The 24,616-nt window shown below is 49.8% G+C and overlaps 1 protein-coding gene and 1 long non-coding RNA gene across 6 annotated transcripts in view; one reads left to right on the top strand and one right to left on the bottom strand.

Annotated features, from left to right (window-relative positions):
* HNF1B (HNF1 homeobox B) overlaps positions 1 to 24,616 on the bottom strand; it is a 52,096-nt gene that overhangs the window by 2,263 nt on the left and 25,217 nt on the right. For 2 of the 5 annotated variants that reach the window (XM_045985617.1, XM_045985619.1), the window contains exons 5-8: positions 18,622 to 18,782; positions 13,199 to 13,334; positions 9,387 to 9,581; positions 6,941 to 7,059 (exon numbers count right to left, since the gene is read on the bottom strand). In XM_045985617.1, coding sequence (XP_045841573.1) covers positions 6,941 to 7,059; positions 9,387 to 9,581; positions 13,199 to 13,334; positions 18,622 to 18,782 — 611 coding nt within the window. The remainder of the gene's footprint in view (positions 1 to 6,940; positions 7,060 to 9,386; positions 9,582 to 13,198; positions 13,335 to 18,621; positions 18,783 to 24,616) is intronic. The other 3 variants (XM_045985618.1, XM_045985621.1, XM_045985622.1) reach the window with 2 other exon arrangements.
* On the top strand, positions 10,664 to 13,288 carry LOC123929672. The gene is made up of 3 exons (XR_006815947.1): positions 10,664 to 12,909; positions 13,014 to 13,089; positions 13,173 to 13,288. It is a non-coding gene; the product is annotated as an uncharacterized LOC123929672 (long non-coding RNA).

Here is a 24,616-nt window from a genome sequence, read left to right as displayed (position 1 = left end):
CCATTTTACAGATTAAGAAGACAAACTCCAAGAGCGAATCATCCACAGTTTCAGAACCAGGACAGTGTAGAGACAGATTCAAACTCGTTCTGGGTGCCCTTGGGCACGTGTTCCTTCTAGTGTGCTCAGAGATTAAAAGTCTTCTCCTAGCTTCGTGTTCTTAGTCGTGGCACTCTCTCTGTGCCTCAGTTTTCTCACTGGTGAAATGGAGGCTGTTGGGGAGTCAGGCGAGCCAATACACGGGACGTGCTCAGAATTAACACTGGGCTGCGCAGGGCGCCCCGGCCCGTGAGCCCTCTGTCACCGAGCTGTGCATTCACTGGAGAGGACATGTTCTGGCCCTTTTAAATTCTTGAGGCCCTGGTCAGGGTCCTCTGATACCCTTTGCCTCCTCTTCCTCCCGCCACCCACCCCCACTTTTGAGTCTCTTTACTTCCCACTATCAGCCTTTTTCCAATTTTCAGATTTCAGGTGAGGAGAGAGAAAATGGCTTGTGACCTTGCAGGTTTCAATAGAAGAGCAAACAAGAAGGGCAGATAAGGAGACGCCAGCGAGATTCTATGACCTGTCATTAGGGATGGGCTTCCCAGCTATCAAATGTTTGCTCACATAATAAAATGGTGGCAGAGCCCTAAGTGTTGTCAAAGGCACTAGAGTTATTTGTCCCCTTCAGAGTCTAAACATAAACAGCTGATAAGGGGTGCACTGGGGTCCCTCAGAACCAAGGCCTGGCACAGCCAGCCCCGCTGGGGCCCTGGACAGAGGATCTCTGAGGGGACCCTCTCTCTGAAAGGGGTGGTGGTAGCTAGGGTGACAGTTAAGGATGTTCTCACTCTACGGGGGCTGATTGCCTATGTCAAGAGCTAACGCTTACTGAGGTCCTACTGTGTGCTGGGCTCTGCGCTAAGTGGGGGCTTTATATGCATCCTTGTACGGATCAATCAATCCTTTGAAGGTAATTATCATTCATTCACTGAACACTTTTCTGAATGCTTCCTATATAAAGAAGCTCAGCGCTTCTTTAGGCATGGACCCCTCAGCCATGAGCAAAGACCCTGTCCGTATATTCTAGAGTTGTAAACAAATAAGTAAATGAATATGTATGTGTGTGTATATACATATGTATCTATATTGTACATACATATGTAAAACAAAATTCCAGGTGGAGATGAACGCTCTGTAGAAAAAATACACGAGGGGAGCCTGGGTGGCTCAGTTGTTAAGTGTCTGCCTTCAGCTCAGGTCATGATCCTGTGGTCCTGGGATCAAGCCCTGCATCGGGCTCCCTGCTCGGCGGGAAGCCTGCTTCTCCTTCTCCCACTCCCCCTGCTTGTGTTCCCTCTCTCACTGAATCTCTCTCTCTGTCAAATAAATAAATAAAATCTTAAAAAAAAATACACATGATAACAGGTTAGGTTGATTAGAAGGAAAAGGGAATAATTTACACAGGGCAATCAGGAGGGGCTGAATGAGGTGAGGGAGCAAGCATGCAAAGATGCGTATTATGGAGTGTTCAGGGCAGAAGAGACCACAAATCAGAAGGCCTGAAGTGGGATCACTTCAATCCTGGCTCAGCTGAAGCTGACTGGAAGAAGGAGGAGGGGAGGGAGGTGAGAAGGATAGCGTCAGCCAGGGGCTGATCACATTGGGCCTAGGAGGCCTCCATTTCAGCTTGGTTGCAATGGGAAGCTACTGAAAAGTTTTGACGGGGCAGGGGTGACACGACTGGTTTTCCCCTTTAAGAGAGAATTCTGGCTGCTGCGTAGTGAGCAGATCATAACCACCATCGTGGGGCAGGAGTAGGAGTGGGAGGTTGGGGGCACTGGAGGGAATCAGTGAGGGAAGGGGCTGGACTGGTGGGGTGATGAGAAGCGCTCAGATGTGGGACGCCTTCTGCAGGATTCTAGCAGAACTTATCCGGGGACTGGTTGTGGGGTGTGAAGAGACGAATCAAGGGGATTCTCAGGATTCTCCCCTGAACAACTGGTACCATTTTTGGAAATGGGGAAGTCCAAGGAAGAAGCAGTTTGAGTAGGGAGAAATAGAGGCAAAATGAAGAGCTCCTATTTTAGCGAGGCTTGTCATGCCAACGATGTGGCAGATTTGTGAATGGGCACTCAAGGCAGAGGTCTGTACTGGAGACGGAACTACAGGATCTGTCAGTGTGGACATCTGATCCAGAGCCATGGGACTGGAAACCACCCAGGAGTGAACACAGCAGAGAATGAGCACGAGGGCCCTCCAACAACTCAATGTTGGGAAGACAAGCTGCCAGCTATGGAAATGACGAGTGCCACAGTGGGGAGGACCAAGAACGGGAATCGTCCTAAAATCCAAGTGACAAAAGGTGGGCGTGATCAGCTATGTCAGAGGCAGAGATGGAAAGTTACCCATTGGTTTGACAACACGGCGGTACTAAGTGAGCTGGACAGGAGATGCTCCAATGCTGTGTGAGGACTGATGACTGTCAGGAATAGCCTCAAGACAGAACTGGGGCTGAGCAGGTAGAAACAGTGGACACAGATAACTCACTGCTCTTCTTATGAGATTAGATTAATTATGGTTCTATTAATTAAAAGTAATGATGAGGCACCTGGGTGGCTCAGTCAGTTAAGCGTCGGACTCTTGATTCTGGCTCAAGTCATGACCTCAGGCTCATGAGATCAAGCCCCGTGTCAGGCTCTACGCTAGGTATGGAGCCTGCTTAAACTTCTCTCTCCCTCTCCACTGCCCTTCCCCTGCCTTTCTCTCCCTCTCAAATAAATAAATGTATGTATGTATGTATGTATGTATGTATGTATGTAATCATTATGCTTCCAGTTTTACCGATGAGGGAACTGAGGCCTAGAGAGACTGTAGGTAACTTGCCCAGAATCTCACAAGAGAAAAGTTCTGTGCTCTTCAACACAAGGAAGATGACTTCCTTCTACCTTCTGAGTATGGCCACTGGAAAATAAATGCCCTTTGCCATTTACAGTCTTCCTTCCAAAGCTTGAGAGACACTCAGGGTTGCCAGCAAGGGGAGGTCAAGTTTGCCCCAGCTGCCATAGGTGGGGGGTTTCGAGCCAAGCACTGAGCTAGGTATCTTACAAGACATACTGTGTTTAGTCTTTTTAATGATCCCATGAAAGAGGAACCATCATTTTCGTATTACAAGCGAGGAACCTGACGCTCAGAGAGGTTAGGACTTTTCCCTGAGGTCACACAGGCAGAAAGTGGTAGGATCTTAGAACTGCCAAGTTGGTGCTCTGAATCATCACACAGTTCCTGCCTGACCACCAGTGGAGAAGGCTGGAATGTGGGAAGCTGCCCAGGATTTACAAGAGGCTGTCTGCCTCCTCCTTAGCAGCGCCCCCCCCAACCGCACCAGCTGGAGGGGGGAGGGGAAGGGGTCCTCTCCTGACCTCTCCGTAAACTAGGAAGTGGAGCAGTGGGTATAGAGGCTGTGGAAACAGGACTCGGCGGGCAGCCAGCCCACACTTGTTCTAACCCGTGTCAGTGCTTGCTGCGGTCCTGTTCCAGACTGGCAGGGCCCTGTCTTACAGGAGCTCGGGCACAGCCCCACTCAGATGGTAGCTCGCCAGTACGCAGGGTTGAGAAGGAGGGGGAGGCACACAGAGCCACAGGAGCTGCAGGAGGTTCCTGAAATGTGAGCCACATGGCCCCAGGGCATGTCTGTACTGACAATGAAAACACTGCAATCCGATACAAGTTCAAATCCTGGCTTGAGCCTGAAGCCTGCATAAACTTGGGTCACTTTTCTGAGTGCTGAAAAAGGGATAGGAGAAGGTGAGTGTGGTGGAATGGATTTGGAGAGAGAAGACCGAAGTCTGGGAGTCCAGCTCCAGATTTTTATCATCTGTGTGAGTTTGGCTGGATCCCTCCCCACCTCTGAGCCTCAGTGTTTTGCTCTGTAGGTTGGGCATAAAAAATATCTACCTTGCAGAATGGGTCGGAGGTTAGCCGGGAGGTAAGAATGATGAAGCACTTGTTGCTATGCAAATGAGAGGCACTCAAAAAAACGCTAGCTCTGAATTCATTCATTCATTCATTCATTCATCCATTTATATTTTCTGAACATCTACTATAGTCCAGGCATTTGGCTAAGCACAAAGGGCTCTGGTGCTTTGAGAGGTCCTTTCACGATTTGCTTTTTTCCTGGGAGTCTGGGAGTCTAGGGATGAGAGCACATCTGTGAGTCAGCTTAAAAATAGGAAGCATGTAGACCAAGCAATGAGTTAAATTTTGAAGGAGTCAATAGAAGGCATTTCCTAAAGGATCACAGATGGAAAGCAGCAAGAGGGAAGGATGTAGCACGCGGAGTACTTGACCATGTACCAGCCATTCTTCTAGGCATGCGAATATCCTGTGAGACGGGGGTAGGATTTTCCCCAGAAGAGATGCAGAAATGGTCCCGCAGGATGAATTAACTGCCCAAGGTCCTGTGGCAGGGCAGGGAAGGGACTGGGGTGAATGCAAGGCTGCTGGCTTTTCCCAGCATTCTGTGATGCTTCTCAAGAAGGGCTGCCCAGGATGCGTCCCTTGGCCTGGAGCATCTGTGCACCCTAATGGCCCCATTTCATGCACACAGCAGCCTATGAAAGATTTGGAGAAGCCTCGCCTGTGGTGTTAAGCTATTGAACCCAACCGTTCCCCCAACATATGGGACCAAGGAATCCTCCTGTCCTTACACCACGCCCAGTTCCCAGCAACGTTCTTGAAACTTGTTTTGTTAAATAATACTTTAGGACAAAGAGAAAACAACATTGTACCACATCTCTTTCAGCATTCATTCTGACCCTTTGCCTGGGGAACAGATCTGGTACAAAATTTTCTTTACCTTGGTTCTTTCTGTCTGACTGTACCTTTACCCCACTTCCCCATTCCTCTTCTCCTTCAGTTTGGAGGAAGAGAGTTGACTGACCGGGACACCTACAGGGGCTGAATTTCATGCTTGTTCCTGACTGTTAAGACTACAACAGCAGCAAATGCTTGGGTGTTTTTGAGACGGAGATCGCAAGGCCAGTATTGCTTAAATGGAAGGAGTCCAAGATTTAGAGTCAAAGCCCAGAGTCTGAAGGTCCAGCTCTAGAACTGACCAGCTCTGAGACCTTGGGCAGGTCACTCTGCCTCTCTGAGCCTCAGTTCATTCCTTTGTACCAAGGAAGTTGCAACAGAAAGATAATGATGAGATCATGTTCACGAGAAGTATAAACCTACAGGGCTCCGTGCATAGTTTGATCCTACATGTGAACATCCTTCTCATCACCCCAGAGATGAGGCTACCACCAGACTCCTGAACCACCCAGGGACTTAGGGACAACTTCCCGGTGGTTCTGGAGGGCTGCTCATGCAGCTTCAAGGTCGGCTGGCCACTCTGTCCAGCGGAGGGGAGAAGCCATTTGCCAGCCAGTGCCGCGTCTCAGAGAGTGTCTCGGAGAATTTTGATTAAGAGACCATTTCCTGAATTCAGAGGGCTTGTTTCAACAAGCAAGCATCAAAGTCAACTTGGGAAAGACAGGAATAATTAATCAGAGCCCTGTCTAGGGCTGACCAAGTGGCAGATGGATTGATAAACCTTTCAAAGGGGAAGGTATTCCCAAGCAGGGCTGCTGCGCCTGGCTGGTTCCCTGATTGAGATTTGTGAGCACAGATAAATGTTTTCCCTGCTCACTACAAAGAGTGGGAAATCGCACGGGAGTCGAAGGGCAGGGCCATGGGGGGGGTGTCCTTTCATCTTCCATTGGGTGAGAGAAGAGTGGCAGAGCAGGTCCCACACACCTCCTCCCTCTCCCAACTCCAGAGCCCAGATGCCTAGGCCATGTGTGCACCGTAAATCCACACGATCTCATCGAATCCCTAGGACAAGTCCATGTTATGACTCTCATTTTAAAGGTGAAGAAATGAGGGCTCACAGAGGTCAAGGTGGGCAAACCCAGGAACAGAACCCACCTGCTCTACCATACTGTGGGACCAAGAGGAGATGTGGGCAAAGGGAAGAGCAGAGAACCCAAGCCCATGAAAGCACATGCTTGGCAGCAGATGGCATGGAGGAGGTTTGAGTCCCAGGGCTCAGAAAAAAGACCATCAACAAGACCAAACCCTGCTGAGCGCCTCTGACACGAAGTTCAAGGCTGTCCCCTACTTATCTAGTAATCAATAGAGGCCAAACAGTTCCCACGCTGCACAGACCCCAGCTCCTAAAAGGTCCTATTGTATTATATTGGAACTGTCATGTGTGTTCAGACACCCTGTCCTGTTTCCTTCCTCTCCGTGTCCCGTGGCAGGGACAAGACACAGGGATAAGCCCTGCCGCTGGTTGGGTTTACTGCTCCATCAGCTGTCCCTGGAGGTGGGAACCAGCCACCCACTGAAAGACTGATGAAGCCTCTGGATTCCCCACTTTTAGTACACTGCGAAGTAAATTCTAAGTTTCTTGATAAAACACCTGGGCCCCTGGAAGGCCCGACTGTGCACTGGGGAATCTCCATGGGTTGGGAGTTTACAGTGTTCCAGGTCCAGCATGGGTCCTGGATGGGGTAATCGGCCTTACTACTCCCTTTTTCCATTGATTAATTTGTGGAAAACCCTCAGGCATCCCTCTTGCAAAGCATGAAATGCTACAGAGGGCATGACTGTCTTGAGTCGCCCTTGGAAACACCTTTTCCATGGACCACCGATCAATCCATGGGAAATACTCAGTCTCAATACCTAAAGGCTCTGTGTAATCCAGTCTCCAGCAGATTATCAAGCTGGGGAAGCAGAGGGAACAGAAGGTCCTGTTAGCAGGTGGCCCATCTTCTTTGCCTCTGACTTCAGGGACTCCTTTAGCAAGTAACCAGGAGCCTGGGAAGAACCAGGCTCAGGCCCCACGTGCCACCCTCTCTGCACATCACTAGCCTGGGTCGCGGCCCCCACTGGACTTCCTTTGGGCTTTTACCTGTTTACTGGAGGACATGTTGGTAAGCGTACTGATGCTGCTCGTATCTGTGACCACCATCGCAGACGGAAACCGGGAGGTGTGGGAATACTGGGGGGGTTCCTGCTTGTGAGTGTACACTGGAGAAACAGAAGGAAGACAAAGTCAAGACCACTTTGGTATGACCAGACAGGTATGTACAGAGCTACAGACCTACAGACCCCACCCCCGTCCCACACCATAAGCTTTTATGTCCCGAGGCAGAGAAAAGGAGGCAGGTGCTGGTGATGTTTCAGAAGGCAGCCTGATGTAGTCAAAAGAATGGCCATGTGTTTCAATTCTGGCTCCTCAATTAAGTCACGTTACCTCAATTTCCTCATCTGTAAAATGGGAATGATAGCTGTTGTAGATTGGAAAACATCACGTGGAAATGTACCAAAGACACAAACAGCTTTGCACAGCGTCTTGTTGACGGTAGTGGACGGCACTTCTGTTCTCCTGACTTTTCAGTTAAATGTTAGATGCTTAACATCAACAAATGGGCCTTAGGCATATGTGGTGCATCAGAGATTTTAAGGCAGAAAAAGTTCTAAGTAGCCAGCAAACATAAACGAGTTGGCCAGCACAAGCTTATCCTATCTGCCATGACTCAAGAGCCAGGTCTTATGCAAAGCAATTCCAAACTGATTAATAATTAGAATTAGACATGGGTGTAATTCATTGTATAATTCTGGGTTGTTCCAATTTGCGCTAAAATGACATCACAGGTCATATTATGATGTCACAGAAAGATGAAGGATGACAGACAAGGGGAGATTAGATGCAAATAAAACCTTTAGGAGCAGGTGACTCATTTTTCAGTTTTTCCAGTACTTGTTTCACCAAGTCTAGAACTTTTTGACTCGTGTGATTTATCCATTAGATTCATATAAATTCCAAGTCACATGACCAGCTAACAGAAGCATGGGGCTGTTTGGCCATGAGGGAGGGAACAGACTATTCTATCCACCACAGCATCTTCTAGAGGGGGACGGGGTAAAGGTCACTGCCTGCCACTCCAGCCGGTCCTTCCTGTGGAGGGAGGCTGGCTGCTGCCTGGTCCTGGGGCCCCCAATTGGGCCTCTGCAGTTCACAGGTCACTAGGGACCACTCTCTGACAGTCCCACCTGGACCTGGCAGGGGGCAGCGACAAGCAGGGGCATATTATCAGGTCCCGAACAGAAAGGAAAGTGGGTATGTGCTGTCCCAGACTCTGCTACAGGTTATGGCAGATTTTTCCAAAAACCACATAAAAAAAAAAATGTGATTGGAATGTGAGATGGTGCTTGGAAACCAGCTCTGCAGGCCTGAGGAGGGGAGAGTGCCCTAAGGATAGAAGAAGGGTGAGCTGTGCAGCCAGGGGAGAAACAAAAACCCTCTTCCCCATTCCTGCCTCCTATTAAAAAGTCCCTTAATAAATCATCACCTGCATTTCTGTAACTCTTGTGTTTACCAGATACAGTTCATACCTAGTCTTATTTCATCTCCATAATCACTCTCCATAATCACTCCACATTATTTATCTCATCTCCATAACCTCTCTACATTCCATTTTATGGATGAGGAAATTGAGGCTCAGAATGGCTAAGAAACTCTACCAACGGCTACACAGCTGGTAAGCCTCAGAGGCAGGATTTAAATCCTGTGTTTGTCTGACTTCAAGATGATCACTCTATTCCAGAGACTTCTCAGGTATTCCTCTGGGACCCTGCCAAACTTATAGGCCAGGGGCCGTATCCTGATCTGGCCAGAGGGCTGGCTGTGGGTCTGGGGCTCAGGACAGAGGGCAGGGATACAGTGGCTGGAGTGGGTGGGAACTATCTGGTTGAAAGACAGGATATGAGAAACAGTCTGGGCACTGGGGGTGGGAGGGGAGGCGGGTAATGGCAGAAGGCACTACTATTCTTTATCCAAGATGGCGAGGAGGTGGTATTGTCCACCTATGTCCATGGTTCTTGATTAGAGATGCCTGGGGTATGTCAATGGGACAGCACGGGGATTCTAGAAGATTCTTCATTTTCAGAGAACACAAATTGCATGCCTACTCTTGTCATTTGGTAACGACTACCTGGAATTTTAGATTGAAAGGGCTCATGGGGAAAAGGCTCTGCAGTTGCCTAGTGAAATCATCCATGGGTGCCAACTCGGCTCTCTATCTCCAGCTTCCCTTTGCACGTAGGCTCAACTGTCTTCTTCAAACCTCCTCCAGGAGTCATGGAGGTAGAGAGTAGGTCTAGGAAAGGCACAGACCACACAAGGGTCATGCTGAGGAATTGTCTGGGTTGACAACAGGTAGGGAAAAGTGGCCAAGATCAATTCACTTCCAAGCAAGTACAGATCCAGAGAGGGCAGAGGTGGGCTGTGTAGGGCCCTTGGTGGTGCCCGCCCCACTCTCCCAGCTCCCCCCAACTCCGCCCCATGTCCTTACTGTGGGAGTTCTGCAGCTGCGTGACGGCCGCCATGAAGGGCTGTTGGGTCATGTGGCTGCCGGGGCTCTGCTGCATGAGGGGCTGCTGGTGAGGGCTGTGCAGCTGCTGGGAGAACTGGACAGGCTGCAGGGCCGCCAGGCTACCGGCCACACTGTTGATGACAGGGACGCTCTGTGCTTGGGAGGTGTTGAGGCCTGTGGGAACAAGAGGGAAAGATCAGAGGTGGCTTCAGGGATGCGGAGAGGCGAGTGCCCCGGCATGGTCACCAACAGAGTCCTGCCATGTGCCCGGCACAGCTGGGCCTCGTTTGAGAGATTGCCTGGGAAATGGTTTACAGATCCATTCTGCAGACAAAGAAACTGAGGCTTGGAGAGACTGACTTGCTCACTCACATTCCCCAGTGAGCTGTGGATGGAACTGGGCTTACACAGATCTGAGGCCTGAGAGTCATCCTCCCAAACTTGGCTCCCTTGAGGTTGCCAGAACCCTGGGAAGGCAGCCTCTAACTGGCCCGCTCCCTCCAGACCTGACTCTGAGAGAGGCCTACCTGGGTGCCCTGAGGGCAGCTTAGTGCAGCCAGTTCAAGGCACAGGTTACTGCCCAGACTTGTCTGCCCAGCAGAGGGCAGGAGTGTTCAGGAACTCACATTTTGATTAAAAAACCAAAACCAAAACCGAAAAACCACCACCACCACCAACAACCTGCACCGTCCTAGGAGTACAGAGCCAGAAGACCGTCATTTAGCGAACCGGTGCGAAGACCCCGGCAGAGGTCAGATGCTCCTTCTCTTGACTGTAGCAGTGAGGGGGGAAACACCAGACCTCAGCCCGTCTATGAAGTGGACAGATTTCATCCGGAAGCACAGAGCTCGTGGCATCAAAAGGTCCAGGTAGTGGGAGGAGGAAGTCGGAAGTTAAAGGCTGGCAGTTTATAGGGGCTCTTGCCATCTTTCTGACATGGAGGTGTCAGGCCTCTGCGGTCCTGTTCTGTGTCTATATCCTCTTCAGATCCGGGGCCAGTGCTGCAGAGACTGGATCCCTGGTCCCGCCCCCCTCCCAACTCCACGTGCTCCCTGGGCGGGAATCTGGCGGAGAGAGCCAAGCCAGGGTGGGAGTGGGGATGAGAGGATCGGGGCAAGACACCTTGACTTCTTTCCCGGGGCTGCCAATGTTCCTTTGAGCTTGCTTTCTGTGAAACGGGGCGGGGGGGGGCAGGATGGGATGAAGAAGAAAATCCAGAAAAAAGGTCTCTTTCAGGCAAGTGTGGAAGCGACATCTAGAGGGCCTTTCCTGAAATGGAGAGGGTTCCAGAAGCGGGTTTGTGGGAAGTCCTCCGTGGAGATAGCAGGAAGACCTCAGCTGGTGCTTACTCAGGGCTTTAGCTGATACTGTTATCAGAAACCTGAAAGGTGAGGACCCCTGAGCAGAAGTGAAGGGAGAATAAGCCCCCTCCTGGGTCTTCTGGGGAGGGGGGCTGGGGCCGGGTCCTCTGATCCCACACAGACTAGCACTATCTCCCATTACCTAGGGGCTCAGGTCCCCAAGCCCCAGTCTCACCTGATATCCTGATATCCTGTTTCCCTCTCCTCCCTTCCCCTGGGGTCTCCTGGCAGGCCCCACGGACTTGCTGTCCTTCCAGGCTTATTACTGCCCCTCTTTTGGGAAATCTCTGCCCAGAAATCCAATTACCCTGTCGGGAGTGGATGACATTTGAGGGCCCAGTTCTGAAACCTGCCTGTGCTTTAGAATCATCTGGGGGAGCTCTTTAAGAAATATACATTCCTCCGCCTCACCCAGGACTTAATGAGTCAGAGCCTTCAGAGGTGAGGCCGGGGAATCTTATTTTCAACCCAGTCTGTGATCCTGCTGTGTGCCTCAATTCCAGGATCGAGAGCCACTGATGTCATTCTAGCTCCCACGGAGTGTGACTCTTGGCCTTTTCACCTGTTTTCTGGGCACTGGTTTCTGCCTGAGAAGCATGTTGTCCATCCCCTGGATGAATAGAGAATGGGGGGTTGGCAATGGCAACCAAGCACTTTGTTACCACTTCTGCCTGGGGCAGGACCCTCAGACTTGATGGGACAAGAGCTGGCCACGGGAGGACACCTGCAAGCAAGTCTTCAGCCTGCCACTCCACTGGTTAGGACCACGAGTTTCAGCCAAGTTTTCTGGGGATCCTCACCATTCTTCATACTCCCCCCAACTCCAAGCACACACCTGCACACGCACCATGAACAACACCCTTCCAAGGCCAATGTATACTCTGCAGATTAAGGATACACCAAGATGACAGAGAAGTCTGGGTGGAAGAAATCAGGAGGAACAAAGTTGAAAAAATATGGAATAGCTTCTGGAAAAATTTTAGTGCAGAGAGTGCCTAAGAAAATATTAAGGACTGTATGTCAGGCAAAGCTTGATGTGGGAGGAAAGAAGGTAAGTGGGATGGTTTGTGTATCTTTTCGGTTATGGAAATAAAGAGGTCATAAAAAGAGCTTAGCCATGGGTCTTTTAACCAAATCTGGTTTTAGGTAACCAAAGCTGGTTTTAGGTATCCTAGCTCACTCTCAAACCCTGCTGTTAGTGTGGTTATCACATTCCTGTGAAAAGGCAGTGAGTTTAAAACATTTTTTATGAGTCCTCTAAAAGTTTCTCTAGTCCCATTTCTCTCTGCAAAAACAAAAAACAAAAACAAAACAACTGCATTTGCCATTTCAATTCCTGAGCAGCTGAGGACATGCTCAGTAAAGCTGGGTGCCTGCCGTGGGTCTAGGCCAGTTCTACCCTCCAAAAGCACATGAGCCACTCTCCGCAGAAGTGATCTGAGTAGCCACCTCAGCTAGAGCTGACTTAGAGAGAGGAGGAAAAGGCAGGAACAAAATAAGGAGGTGTGGGTACACGATACAGGGAAGCCACAAGGACAAGGGGGTGAAATCAGCGGAGAGAAGGAGAGCAATGCACCATCCTCTGATCTCTCCAGAGACTTCTAGGAAAGACTTCCCAGGGTCAGGGTGATGACTTGGCCCATGCCGCCATGATGGAAGCTGGAAACACACTCACTACTCATCAGCATTAGAATTCTGAGAGCGGCATGCGGCCCCCCTCAGCCTTCCCATGCCCTGATCTGGCCCATCCATGAGGGGCCAGAGGTTCCTTGTAGAACAAGAGCCTCCTAGAGCTGGAAGGACCAGATCCATGCCCCATCTTCCGGCATGTTTCTCCTTGAAGGCTCAGAGATGCTCCTACAGTTTCCCTTGGGAGTTTTCACTGTATTTTCACCACTGGCCAAAGAGGTGTCCCATGACCACACCAAATTCCCTGTTTAGAAGGAAGCCCATCATTGCTCCATCTTCGCCAGCACAAAGAAACATCAGCATCACTTCCTGGAACATCTACCACATCCTTACAGGTAGAAAAGAACACGAGACAAAAGTACAAGCTCTGATATTACATACTCACACTTTGCAGATTTACAAGCATGTCTCTATGCACTGTTACTGGATCACCTCAGCAACCCATTTTACAGGTGAGGAAACTGAGCCCCATTAAGGTTAATGATTTGCCCCAGGATGCACGGCTGGTGAGCCGTGACCCAGATTCAGTGTGACTCCATTGTTCCTCTTTCTTTAGGCTAAACAGTCCAAATATTGTTGAGGAGAGAGATAACGAACTAAACATAAGCAGAATCAAAATTGACAAGCAATGGGTGAGTTTGAAGGGGGCTTTTTATAAACCTTTTTTAAAAATCAGGTTGATTTACTTCCCACCCTTCTTCTCCCTGCCCCCTAGGTTATGTGACCAAGAACGGAGCTTACTTTGTGCAATGGCCATGACTCCGGAGAGGGGGGTCATGATGAGGTTTTGAGATTGCTGGGGATTATGGTGGGACAGGCTGTGGATATTCGTCAAGGTGCTGACAGGGGGCAAACCACCTCCGGAGACGGAGATCTGCTGGAGAGAAGAAACAAGATCAATGTGAGTGGGACTGGGACTGCAAAGACCAGTGTCCAAGATGACAAGGCTCAGAGAGTCCTTGGGACAGCTAATTCACTTACTCATTCATTCATTCATTCATTCGTTCACTCACTCACTCATTCATTCACCCACACTCTCATTCATTCAGTCATTCACTCACTCACACACATTCATTCATTCATTCATTCACTCACTCATTCATCCGCACTCCTATTCATTCACTCATTCACTCACTCACACACACTCATTCATTCAACAATTATGAAGCATCCTCTGAGGCGCAGGCACAATTCTAGGTGCTAAAGACCAAGAAGCAAAACGCACAACGCGACCCTTATGGTGCTTCCGTCCGTCAACTACTTTGAGTTACCTGCCTGCCTTAGGGATTCTTCTGCTCCCAAGTATTGTGGGACTCAATCTGCTCAATTTGGAAGTATCCTCTGTTCTGCTCCATGCCACCGCCTCTCCTACTGGTGCTAAAAACATGTGATTGCTGAAAGTAACAACTGAAATCTGCCCTGCCTGATTGAGAGCAGATTAGGGACTAGGCAGGAGTGCAGGAAAGCTCTCACCATTACAGACTCCACTAAGCACCTCTCCTACGTTAACAGACAAACCTCACTGTGGTTCCGTGAGGCAGAAACTTCACGGTAGATCTGTATCAGGTAGACATGGTATCAGGTAGATATTTCACTGTTTCACAGAGGAGATACGTAGGTTGCCTAAGATCCAATAACCCAGCAAGTGGTATTCAAACCCAGGTCTGCCGGACTCTGGAAGTCAAGTTCTAACCTTTTACAGAGGATCTTTCCTTATCCCGTTCCTGCCATTACTACGAAGGGTTGGGGGAGATCAGTCATCATTGCGCTTCTCTGCCTTTTCTGAATCTCCACTATCCATGAACAATTTTTATTTTTTAGGTCAAGGAGCTGTTATCTTAATGACAAAGCTACTAAATGATAAGCCTTGAGCCCCAGGGGTCCCCATTCTGTGGCAGCATTATATTTTAATGACAGATGAACAAGAGAAAGCTACTAATTTTAATATGTTTACTATGCACATGGCCACTTTGCAACCTTTCACTGGGGATCAAATACTTTTATTTATTCCTAATAGTGTCTTTTCCTTATTGATTTTCCTCACTTATAAAGTCTCTTCCTTGCTAGTACTAATATGTGTACAGGTCTTATTGCATTGTCTAAACAGTATTAAACAACTGTCATAAATGTGCTTGTTTTGATTCTGATGTTTTCTGAAATGCTTCCAGTGGTTCCCCACTAATTATAAGAATTTATCAATTTTACACACACACACACACATACACACACCCCTGCAGATGCACACAAGCACAGTGTTTTTTTTTTTTTTAGTGACAAAGTAGTTTACTACTTATACTTTTAATAATTTCTAAAATTATTTTTAAGAAAGGATGTCTCGGGGCACCTGGCTGGCTCAGTCGGTAGAGCATGTGACTCTTGATCTCGGGGTTGTAAGTTCAAACCCCACACTGGGTATAGAGATTTCTTAAAAATAAAGTCTTAGAAAGAAAGAAAGAAAAGAGAGGGGGGAGGGGAGAAGGGAGAGAGATGTCTCCAGTCATTCTGAACTACTCTAGACATTCTTGATGGTGTCAGGACAACTTGGAGATACTTTAGGGTTAGAATATATACATTCATGTCTGAGTAGTCCTGTTGCCCTTCTGGAGCTTGTCAAATGATAGTTCTCACACCAGCACCTGGGTAAGACACTATCTCCTGCCCTGACCTTCTGGTCAACCCCATAGCTTCCAAGGTTAATTTGAAAAAGAAAGAAAGAAAAAACCCAAACGGGTTTGTTTGTGTTTTTTTAAAACGGGCATCAAGAAGTCAGTTGGGGTTGAGGTGGGGGGAGGTGTCACGTGACCAAGAAGGCATTCTGACCACATCAAACAAGAGAGAACCAGCCTGTTCACTGGGCTTGTTTTTCAAAATGTCAGAGTCATTAAAAAAAAAAAAAAGAAAGAAAGAAAAGAAAAGAAATCAGTAACCTGCCTTCAGACTTCCTTTGGGTAATGTAGTCCTTTGGAGAGAGTCAATGAAGTGACAGTAATCTCTGCCGTTTCAATGTTTAATGGTGAAAGAGATACACAGATGCCAACCATGGCTTTAGAGTTTGTCAGGGGCTTGCACTGATTGTCCTCAACATATAATGACCCAAGTAGGGAGGGCATTCTCACCACTGCCCCTACGTTACCAATTAAGAGACTGATCCTCCCAACAGTGGACAGACCAGCTCTGCATCACTTGACTAGTCAGTGAGGAAGCCAGAATTCACACTCAGTTTTGCTGGAGTTCAAATCCCTTCCACTTACTATTTTTGGGTAACCTTGGTCAAGTTCCTTCCCACTCTAAAATGCAACTAGTATTTTCTACTTGCCTCCAGAACTGAAGGAAGCCAGGGGCTGCCTTCATGATTCTTATATGATAATTAGCTGTGTCTGAATTACATGAATGCTGCCATTTGCAGTTTGCCTACACTAAGTGCTTTACTGTGTACAACCTACAAGGTTGGTGTTATTACCCCCACATTGCAGACATGGAAACGGAGGTTGAGAGAAGTTCAGAAATGTGCTCAAGTCGTGTTGGTGTTGAAAGCAGGCCATCTGCCTCTAACGCCTGAGCTTTGATACTGGGAAAGTATCCAGTATGTGTGTTTTAATTTTTATAATAATAATTATTATTATTAATTAAACTCCATGCCCAATGTGGGGCTCGAACTCATGACCCCAAGATCAAGAACACATGTTCTACTGACTGAGCCAGCCAGGAGCCTCAGTATGTTCTTGTTTGTTTGTTTAAGATTTTTATGTATTTATTTGAGAAAGAGAGAGCATGAGTCAGGGGAGAAGTGGAGGGCGAGGGATAAACAGACTATGCGTGAGTACAGAGCCCGACACAGGGCTTGATCCCACGACCCCAAGATTATAACTTGAGCTGAAACCAAGAACTGGACACTCAACCAACTGAGCCCCCAGATGCCCCCCAGTAGGTGCTTTTTAAAAAAAAAAAATAACACCACAATGTTCAACACACACAAACTGCAACCCTAAATCTGGCAGCTTTTTGCTTACACCCTTGGGTGCGGGAGAGGGAACAGACAGTGCAAAGGAAAGCTCACATGGATCAGCAATATTTCCAAAACTGATCCCCAGGGGAAGATTTTGAATTCACATCCTAGTGAACGTCCGTACACAAGAGATTGCCACTCCTCACCTGGGGCTTACCCAAAGAACCGCTGCACTATAAGCCATCCTCACACCAATCCCATGATGCAGGCATGATTACCCCCCATGTTACAGATGAGGAAGCGGAAGTTAAGCAACTTCCATCCTATCACTGATAAACAACCGAGCCCAGGATGTGGACACACAGGTTCCCTTGCCTGCGTTATTTTTAACCATATTCCACTCCTGCCTTGGTGGACCACATTCTGGGATGGACCTGTTATATATTAACAGAAAACATATTCTTGCATTTGGGCATCCAGTAATAGTGACATAACATGTAAGCCAGGGTGTTGGAGACTAGTAAAAAGCCGGTCCCCGCAAACAAGCTTCCAGGTGTTTGCTAACGTTGAGGTGTGCTCTCTTGGTCAATCATCAATCCAGTAATACGCTGCCCATTAGGGCACTGCTGAGCAGAACAGGAAGTAAAAAGCCTGTCTGCAGCAGCCCTGGCTTGGGGTGAGGCCACTTGCCTCTGAGGAGAAAGAGCCGGAGGGTCCAAAGGGAAACCCCAAGGACCTTCAAGTGAGAGGAGCAGAGACTTAGAGGGTTTCATGGGCTATGTCTCCCATAAGCCCCCCTTCTCCAGAGCAGCTTGGGCGATCCTTACCCCTAACCTGTTTGGGTCTCCAAGTGACTCATAGAAACTTCCCTGTGCCTCTCTCATTTGCACAGATTGCTACCAGAGGAGAGCAGGCCGTCTGCACAGCCCACGACCCAGGCTAGCCCTCCCCTTGGAAACTACACGCTGTTTTTTCCTCCAGGGAGCTGGGGACTCAGTCACCTGTGACTCACCATTCCTGTGTTGCCTACACAGTGCACACACGTCAAGGTCTGAATTGGCATCTGCTCCCTGTCCCCGTCCCCTCTTCCCTCACCCCCACCACTCCAGCCCCCACCTGCCTCTGGGTCAGACACCTTGAGGGAATGTGTGCAGCTCCACCTCGAGCGTGGAAGCCGGGAACCTGCAGCTCCTCCCCCACTGAAACACAGAGCATGACCCAAAGAATAAAGTTTTCCATTTCCTGCCCTTACCGGTGTCGTAATGCCTGTCTCTCTCACCAGCCGCACTCCCCTGCCCTTGTGTGGCTAGAGAGTGAGAGCCTTGCCAATTCAGAGAGTCCATTCCTCACCGAGTGTGCTAAACTTACATCTGGGTGTGGGCTGTGGGTATGGCCACAGAAAGCTTCATTTAGAGAGAGGGACACGGACATCCACATCACACCACCACAGGCATTTCTCGACTCTATGACACGGTGCAGAGTCTGAACTTGTTAGCACACTTGCTCCCCCAGCTACCGTCTTGTTATCACCCCCATTTTATAGCTGAGAAAGAGAGACCTAGAAGAGTTCAGTAAGCTGCCCAAGGCTACTCGCTATTAAGTGCGGGAGCTGGGATTTGAACCCTGGTCCCTGGAACTTCAAAGTTGGTGTTTCTCACTGGGCAAGCATCGCCCCACCCCACCATTCTGTGCTGTGCTCTTCCCTGAGGTACATCAGATGTCCCAGCTCAAGAAGCTTCCCTCCATCCCTACCGCCCTCTAAATCCTGACTCAGTTTCTCTCCTTGCCAGCACCAGGGGGCGGTGAAGAGAAGAGGAGGCTTGTTTCCAAGTGAAGTCCTCTCTGAGGTGAAAAGACTGGCTTTGGAGGCCTTGGTTGGGTGGGGGGGTAAGAATGAACATTTTATCAACGCAAATGTCTTTGGCAGGCCCCAAAACAAACAGGGTCCCACCCGGCTTGCTCCTTTATGAGGCATTCAATCAATAAAATGAGAGCAGAACTCTGTCAGATTTATTGGCTAGGTTCAAACTGAACACCTCTTCCACCCGCCAAAGGCTGGGTCACCGGTCCTACCTTTCCGTTCCAACTCTGGACAGCCCCCATTTTCCCTGAAGGGGCTACAATGGCTCATTGTTTGAGGCAGGCCTTGTGAGAAGTTGTGTTTGTTTTGCCTCTTATCTTATCAGCTCCAGAGCTACAATGGCCCAGGTGTACTCACCATTTTACCATCAGGTGAGAGGAGATTGTGGCCAGGGTCCAGACTGGCGGGAGAGACTTGCTGTAAAACGGACTGGCTGGTCACCATGGCGCTGTTGCCATGGTGGCTGATTGTTGAGGCGGAAGTGACCTCACTGTTCCCCTGCTGGCTGTAGCGGACGCCTGCAAAACAAGACGGACCCCACAACAGCCGTGAGTGCCCCCAGAGCCTTGGGACACAGACTCGGCTCCCCTTGCTGGCAAGGGTGAATTCCAAGAAGGCCAAGTTGCCTTCTCCTCCCCCGTCTGCCCACAAGAAACACTGGCCGTCTTTCTCTATGGTAGAGGTGGTGTGGGCTTGACTTCAAATTCCAGAATGTAAGCTCCATGAGGGCAGGGCATTTTTGTGTTTTGTTTTGTTCGTGGTGGTATCCCTAGTGTCTTGTCACTTGGTAACTACTCAATACATACCTGTCAGAGGAAAGAAGGAAGGAAGGGAGCAAGGGAGGAAGGGAGGAAGGGAGCAAGGGAGGAAGGGAGGGAGGGAGGGAGGAAGGGAGGGAGGAAGAAAGGAACTGGAATGCATGAGAGGATTCCCCTCGTTGTTGCTTTAGCATAGTTGTTTCAGGATTTAGGTGCTGAGATTGGCCTTCTCTTCCTGGTAAGAGTATTTCTTTTACTCTTTGAAATGCCTTCTAGAAATGTTTCCCCAGCACTCATGGCGATGTGGGGCCTGTAAAGTATGAGCAGACCCATTCTACAGAGAGGCACTTGCCCAGGGACCCCTGCATGAGCCATAGCGGAAGGCATCCATCTCTGCACACCATGGTTTTGGCTGAGCCTGAGAGGCCCCCCGGGGGGACACGGGCGGAGCAGGACAGGGATGTGCGACTGCGCCTGGGAATCTTGGGCTCTGTAACTCACATTCCTCTGATGGGGTCCCATCTGGCTGACTTCCAGGGCCCAGAGGAAGGCGCAGCCGCCAGGAGGTGGGGCAGGGAGCACATCCTGGCGGGACGCGGATGATTAGTCTGCAAGGCAGGGGAGAACCAAGCATGCTTATAGCCTCACTGCTCTGACCCTCCCTCTTGCTCAGGAACCAAAACAGAGGTCTGTGCTCAGGAAGGCAAAAATGCTGCGCAGAGGTGGCCTACAGGAGGAAGCAGAAGGGGGGGTGGGGGGCAAAGAACCTGGGCCCAATTTGCAGGGTAAAAGTCTCGCTGGATGTGCCCACGAGACAGCCAAAGACAAAGCTGGGGGTCTCTGGGACATCTCACCTAAGCTCAAAGCTGATGAAGACCATGTTCTTGTTCTTCACTTTGGATTCAACAAAAAGGTTTGAGGGACCCTGGGTCTACCTGCAAGGTAGGAAGATGGAATGCTCTCGGCGTGCCACTTCTTGGAGAGATGGGCCAACTGTCTGGCTGCAATTCTGTTTGCCAGCTTTCCCCATGTCAACTCTCACTGTATCAAGGACACTGGTTCTGTTGGTCTGTCTCCGGCTGCCCTCCTTCCTGCTCCCCCAAGGCCCCACCCTCCCCAGGAGCCTCCAAATCACTAACACGAAGCTTGCCAAAAGGAGACCCAAGCCAGTTTTCCTGGCACCATCCATAGGATGTTACCCAAGGCTGATATGACCTAGAGCCATAGGGGAATGGGAAGAAAACAAATAAATGCTAAGGCAGGCTTCCAACCTTCAAAAGCAATCTGCCTGACTCTGAGTGGCTTACTGTGTGCTCTACGGGATTTTTCTATTGGTGGTTGCCTTATCCTTTGATGCACGGGGCTGCTGGTGGGGGTGGCAGTGGGACAGCATTGGAATTTGGTGGTTATTGGTCTAGGGCACTCCACTTTTGGGGGAACAGGAGCCATGAAGTTAAAAGGAGGAAAGGATTCCCTGCCTCTAAACCAGACCCTGCTGCCCAGTCCTGCCCATGTCCCTCCACAGCCACCTGTAACCCCAAAGTCTCCTATCTATGACTCTCTACTCTGCACCACTGGGTCACATTAGGTTCTTTTTCTCCACTCACATTTGCCACTGGGCTCCTGGCAGGATGTGTCCCAACAGCTCCCAGAGCTGTTACGCAGAAGAAGAAAGATGTGTGCCTTGTGAGCTCAGGGAGCCAGAGCAGATCCAATGGAAAAGAGGTAGGCGGGTTTCACATCAGCAAGAGAAAGAGATTTCTGACAAGGAGGGACAGTGAGAAGACTGTGGGCTCAGGAGCTATAGAAACTCGGGCTCAACTCCCGAATTTGCTTTTTGGAGATGATCTTGGGAAAATGACTTCTCTGTCTGTGTTGTAGCCTTGTCTCATATGACAGAGGAAATACAGCCTTAACACAGTGATCTCGAGATAGGAGAAAATAACTGTAAGTCTCCTAGCCTAATGCTAAAAAGGGGTAACTATAGGTGGGGAGGGGGCTGGTATGGAGAGGGACCCCAAGGTACCTGCCCTAAGACTCTGGAATTCTAGACAACTTGGGGCAGGTTCTAAGCACCCAGTGGAATGACCTGTCCCTGGAGAAGGGCTCCCAAAGGATCCTTCCCTGCGGAAGCCCTGAGGTTTTTGCTCTGGAAGCAACTTGGGAGACAGGCCTGGCCCCTGCCGCTCTCATTCTTTCCTTCTGGAGGGACTGGACTTCACCCTGTTTCCTCCTGCTTTCTCTGACTCCCGGGCCAGCTATTTACCTCCCCAAGATGCTCTGCTCGGGAGAGAGCGGTGATAACGCTGGGAGTCAGGTGTGCGTTCACCTCCCGGCCAGTCCCCATCATCGATTCAGCCTCAAGTCAAACAGACTCTGGTTTTAGCCTATTTAATTTGGCCGGAGAAGAGGGCCAGTCCTCGGATGATCAAATATGGGTCACAGAGAGGCTTCTCCCCTGCTGCAGGCTACATAATTATTTATTTAAAAATAATTAACCAAGGATATCTGCAGGAAACAAAAGCCTCCTTTTAGGAGGGAGCCTGGCAGAAGAGGGTCGAGAGCCGTTTGTTAGAACCCCGGCAACGTAGCCCAAGGCTGCCGTGGTTTTTAAACCTCGTTTTCTCCCCCAGCTGAACTTCATTCTAGGAGAAGTGTCAAGGTGGGGCCGTTGTGTTGAAAGACCGGTGGGTCTAGACCTCTGGCGAAGGGGGAGCATCGGGAGGGAGTAGGGGGATCCCTGTTTGATCCCAGCTCTGCCTTCAGTGTGTTGGGTGAACCCCAGCTTCATCTCTGAGCCCGCTGGGAGAGGGGGCAGCTATCGTCCCCCGAGTGTGGTGGGAGCGAGGCAGGGGACTGCTCGCCCGTTCCAGATTCACCTGTGACCTTTCCGACTGGTGCTCCCTCCCCGGGAGTCTGGGAATCACTCTGGGCCCAGAGAAGGTGGCTCGGGGATCAGGCAACCGCCTGAAAGGGGGCGCGGAGGGGGAAGGTGTATCACAAGGTATCTGCTGGCGATTCACCAGGAATAGTGTTCTCGTTGGAGGAAGGAGAGGCCAGGTCCTTAGGTATTTCACAAACCCAGAAGAGCGCTTCAAAGGAGAAGGAGCACGGGGGAGGCTCTGGAACCTGGCAACCTGGGTTGAAATCCTGGTTCTATCACACGTGCGCTTTGTGACCTTGGGGAAATGACTGAACCTCCCCAAGCTTCAGTTTCTTTGCTGTTTAACAGTCTCTGCCCCTTAGGTCATTGGGAAGAAGACGAAGGACCTTAAGAGATGTGAAAGTCCCCAGAACCTGCCTGGCACATAACAGTTGCTCAAGATACCTCAGCTCTTTCTATCTTGGGACCATCTTTGTCTAAAAGACATTTTCAGGAAGGCTGAGATCACAAAACTTGACTGAGCCCCTATCACGGGCCAGGTACTGCACTAGGGCAGTGGAATGGCCTCTCCCCTTCTTTCTTTACCCCCAAGAGCTCTGAACGGGAATATAACCACCAGGGCTCTGGTTTAATACCGACTGGACAAAGACGCTGTGTCAATAGCCCCAGAGGTCCCCAGAGGAGACAGACAATGCGTGAAGGTGGTCTTCTACCTTGCACTCAGTTCCTGGCTCAAGGCACTCACTGGCCACGTCCCCATTGCTCGTCCTAGGAACCACAGCACATTGTGTCTAGCAGCCAAAGTCCTCCCATCTAGAATCCAGAGCCATCCCCGAGATCCTGGGGAGGAGCTGACCTACTTCACCTGTTCCTAGGCCTCAGGATCATGGGTGTAGGGCTCTTTCTAAATTCCTGACGGCATGTGGGACAGAGACAACGCATCGGTTTCTATGCAATACGACTGGTCAGAAGTATCAAGGCATGAATGGAACTCATGGTTCCAGAAGCCAGCAGCTTCACGCTCAGCTTCCTGCGCCAGCACCCTCCTCCAGGCCACTCTTCACTTTGCTGCAGCCTGGGATTTCTTTCCAAAACAAACTCGTACCATGTCATTGCCCTGTTTGGAAATCCAGCATGGCGCCTCACTGCCTTCTGGAAAAGCCGCAACAGCAAGGACTGGCAGAATCGGGCCTTTGGGACTCCAGCCCCTTGGCTGTAGCCTCTCACACAACACCCTATACAGCGGTATCAGAGCACCTGCAGTCCATCATGTTGGCCTGTTCACCTCCTGCCTCTGTGCCTTTGCTTCTGCTGTTCCCTCTGCTGGGAAAGCTCTTACCTTCTTCTCCGTGTCACATCTTTTTTTTAAGAGGGCTAAATGTCACCACCTCTGTGAAGCTCTCCTTGATTCATCCTAGTAGTTACCTGCTTTGCCCTTTGCATTTTACATGCAGTTGAGACCCTTACAGCAGGAAGTCCGTCCCCTGGCACCGTAATGTTCCTTTGACAGGGTACTTCTCTTTCCCTCTTAAAGGAAGGGATGGCTATTTACTCACTGTGGCATCCTCAGAGCCTCACAGAGGGCCTGGTACTGTGACTATTTACTGAAAGAAGGAATGAGCCCTCAGCTGCTTTGAGCAGGCATGCCCCAGGACAAGGGAGGATCCTTTCTGGCAGAAGGAGAGAATGCAGACAGTCCCTCGGCAATGCTGGTGTTAAAGGCGTGCATCTGTTCCAATTCTATTGATACATTATGGAATAATCTGAATGCAACGTGAATTTCCCATTTGAGGATTCCAGAAACCTGCACCCAGCCGAGCGGAGCCACAGGGGAAAACACTGAACACATTAGTGTGCATGCACACACACGCAGACGCACACCCCCCCCTTCAAGTCTCTACCAGCTATCAGCAGTTCCCTGCATCGGCTATCGGCCACCTCCACCCACATCTGGAGTTAGAACTTTCCCTCTGATTTCTGACAATCCTCCACCCACCACCTCACGCGAACTCACAGGCTGAGGCCCTTGTGACACCTGCTTCCCTATGCAAACTTTAGGGCTCCTTCAAGGTAAAATGCCATATATTGTTGCACTGATACACTTCCTAACCAGTTAACAGGGGTAAAACTCTGCTTATCTTTTTATTAGATTCTTATCCTTTCACAGGGTGTCACTGGAGAAATTTTGAGTAGTGTGCCCTTAACCCCATTTCCCCCAACCCATAAACCCCGTGGTGTATGCGTGACTTTACAGAGCACTGTGGTTTTTCTGATGTCAATGTCAGCTTCTACAGAACTGGCCATGCACCTGTGTTCGAGGCCAGACACAACTGCCTTGCAGCAGGACCCAGGAGAGGATCCGCTCAGGGTGTAATTAACCACAAGGACTTTTCAGAAACCTGTGCTTCAGGGGGCGAGAACTACAGCTCTCTAAGAGCTTCTAAAAATAGCCGGAATGCCACAATTCCAGAAATCAACAGGCCATCAGCATTGAGACACTTGAAACGAATTCTGTCTGTCTCTCTGCCTTGATGATCCTGGGCCAGTCAACTTGGTCATCTCGGCATTCTTATCTACAAGATGGCCATATGGATCGTCCTTCCTCAGAAGCCAGAATAATGAGTGAGTAAAATAAGGTGAGCGAAGCACCGGGTTTTCCGGGGAGAGAAAAAGCTGGGCAAACAGAAGAGCCATGTCAGCCCGGGAAACA

This window comes from Meles meles, chromosome 18 (assembly GCF_922984935.1).
Source record: "Meles meles chromosome 18, mMelMel3.1 paternal haplotype, whole genome shotgun sequence".
Taxonomy (NCBI): domain Eukaryota; kingdom Metazoa; phylum Chordata; class Mammalia; order Carnivora; family Mustelidae; genus Meles; species Meles meles.
Note: the sequence above shows the minus strand (reverse complement) of the source record. Positions and strands in the feature narration are given on the sequence as shown.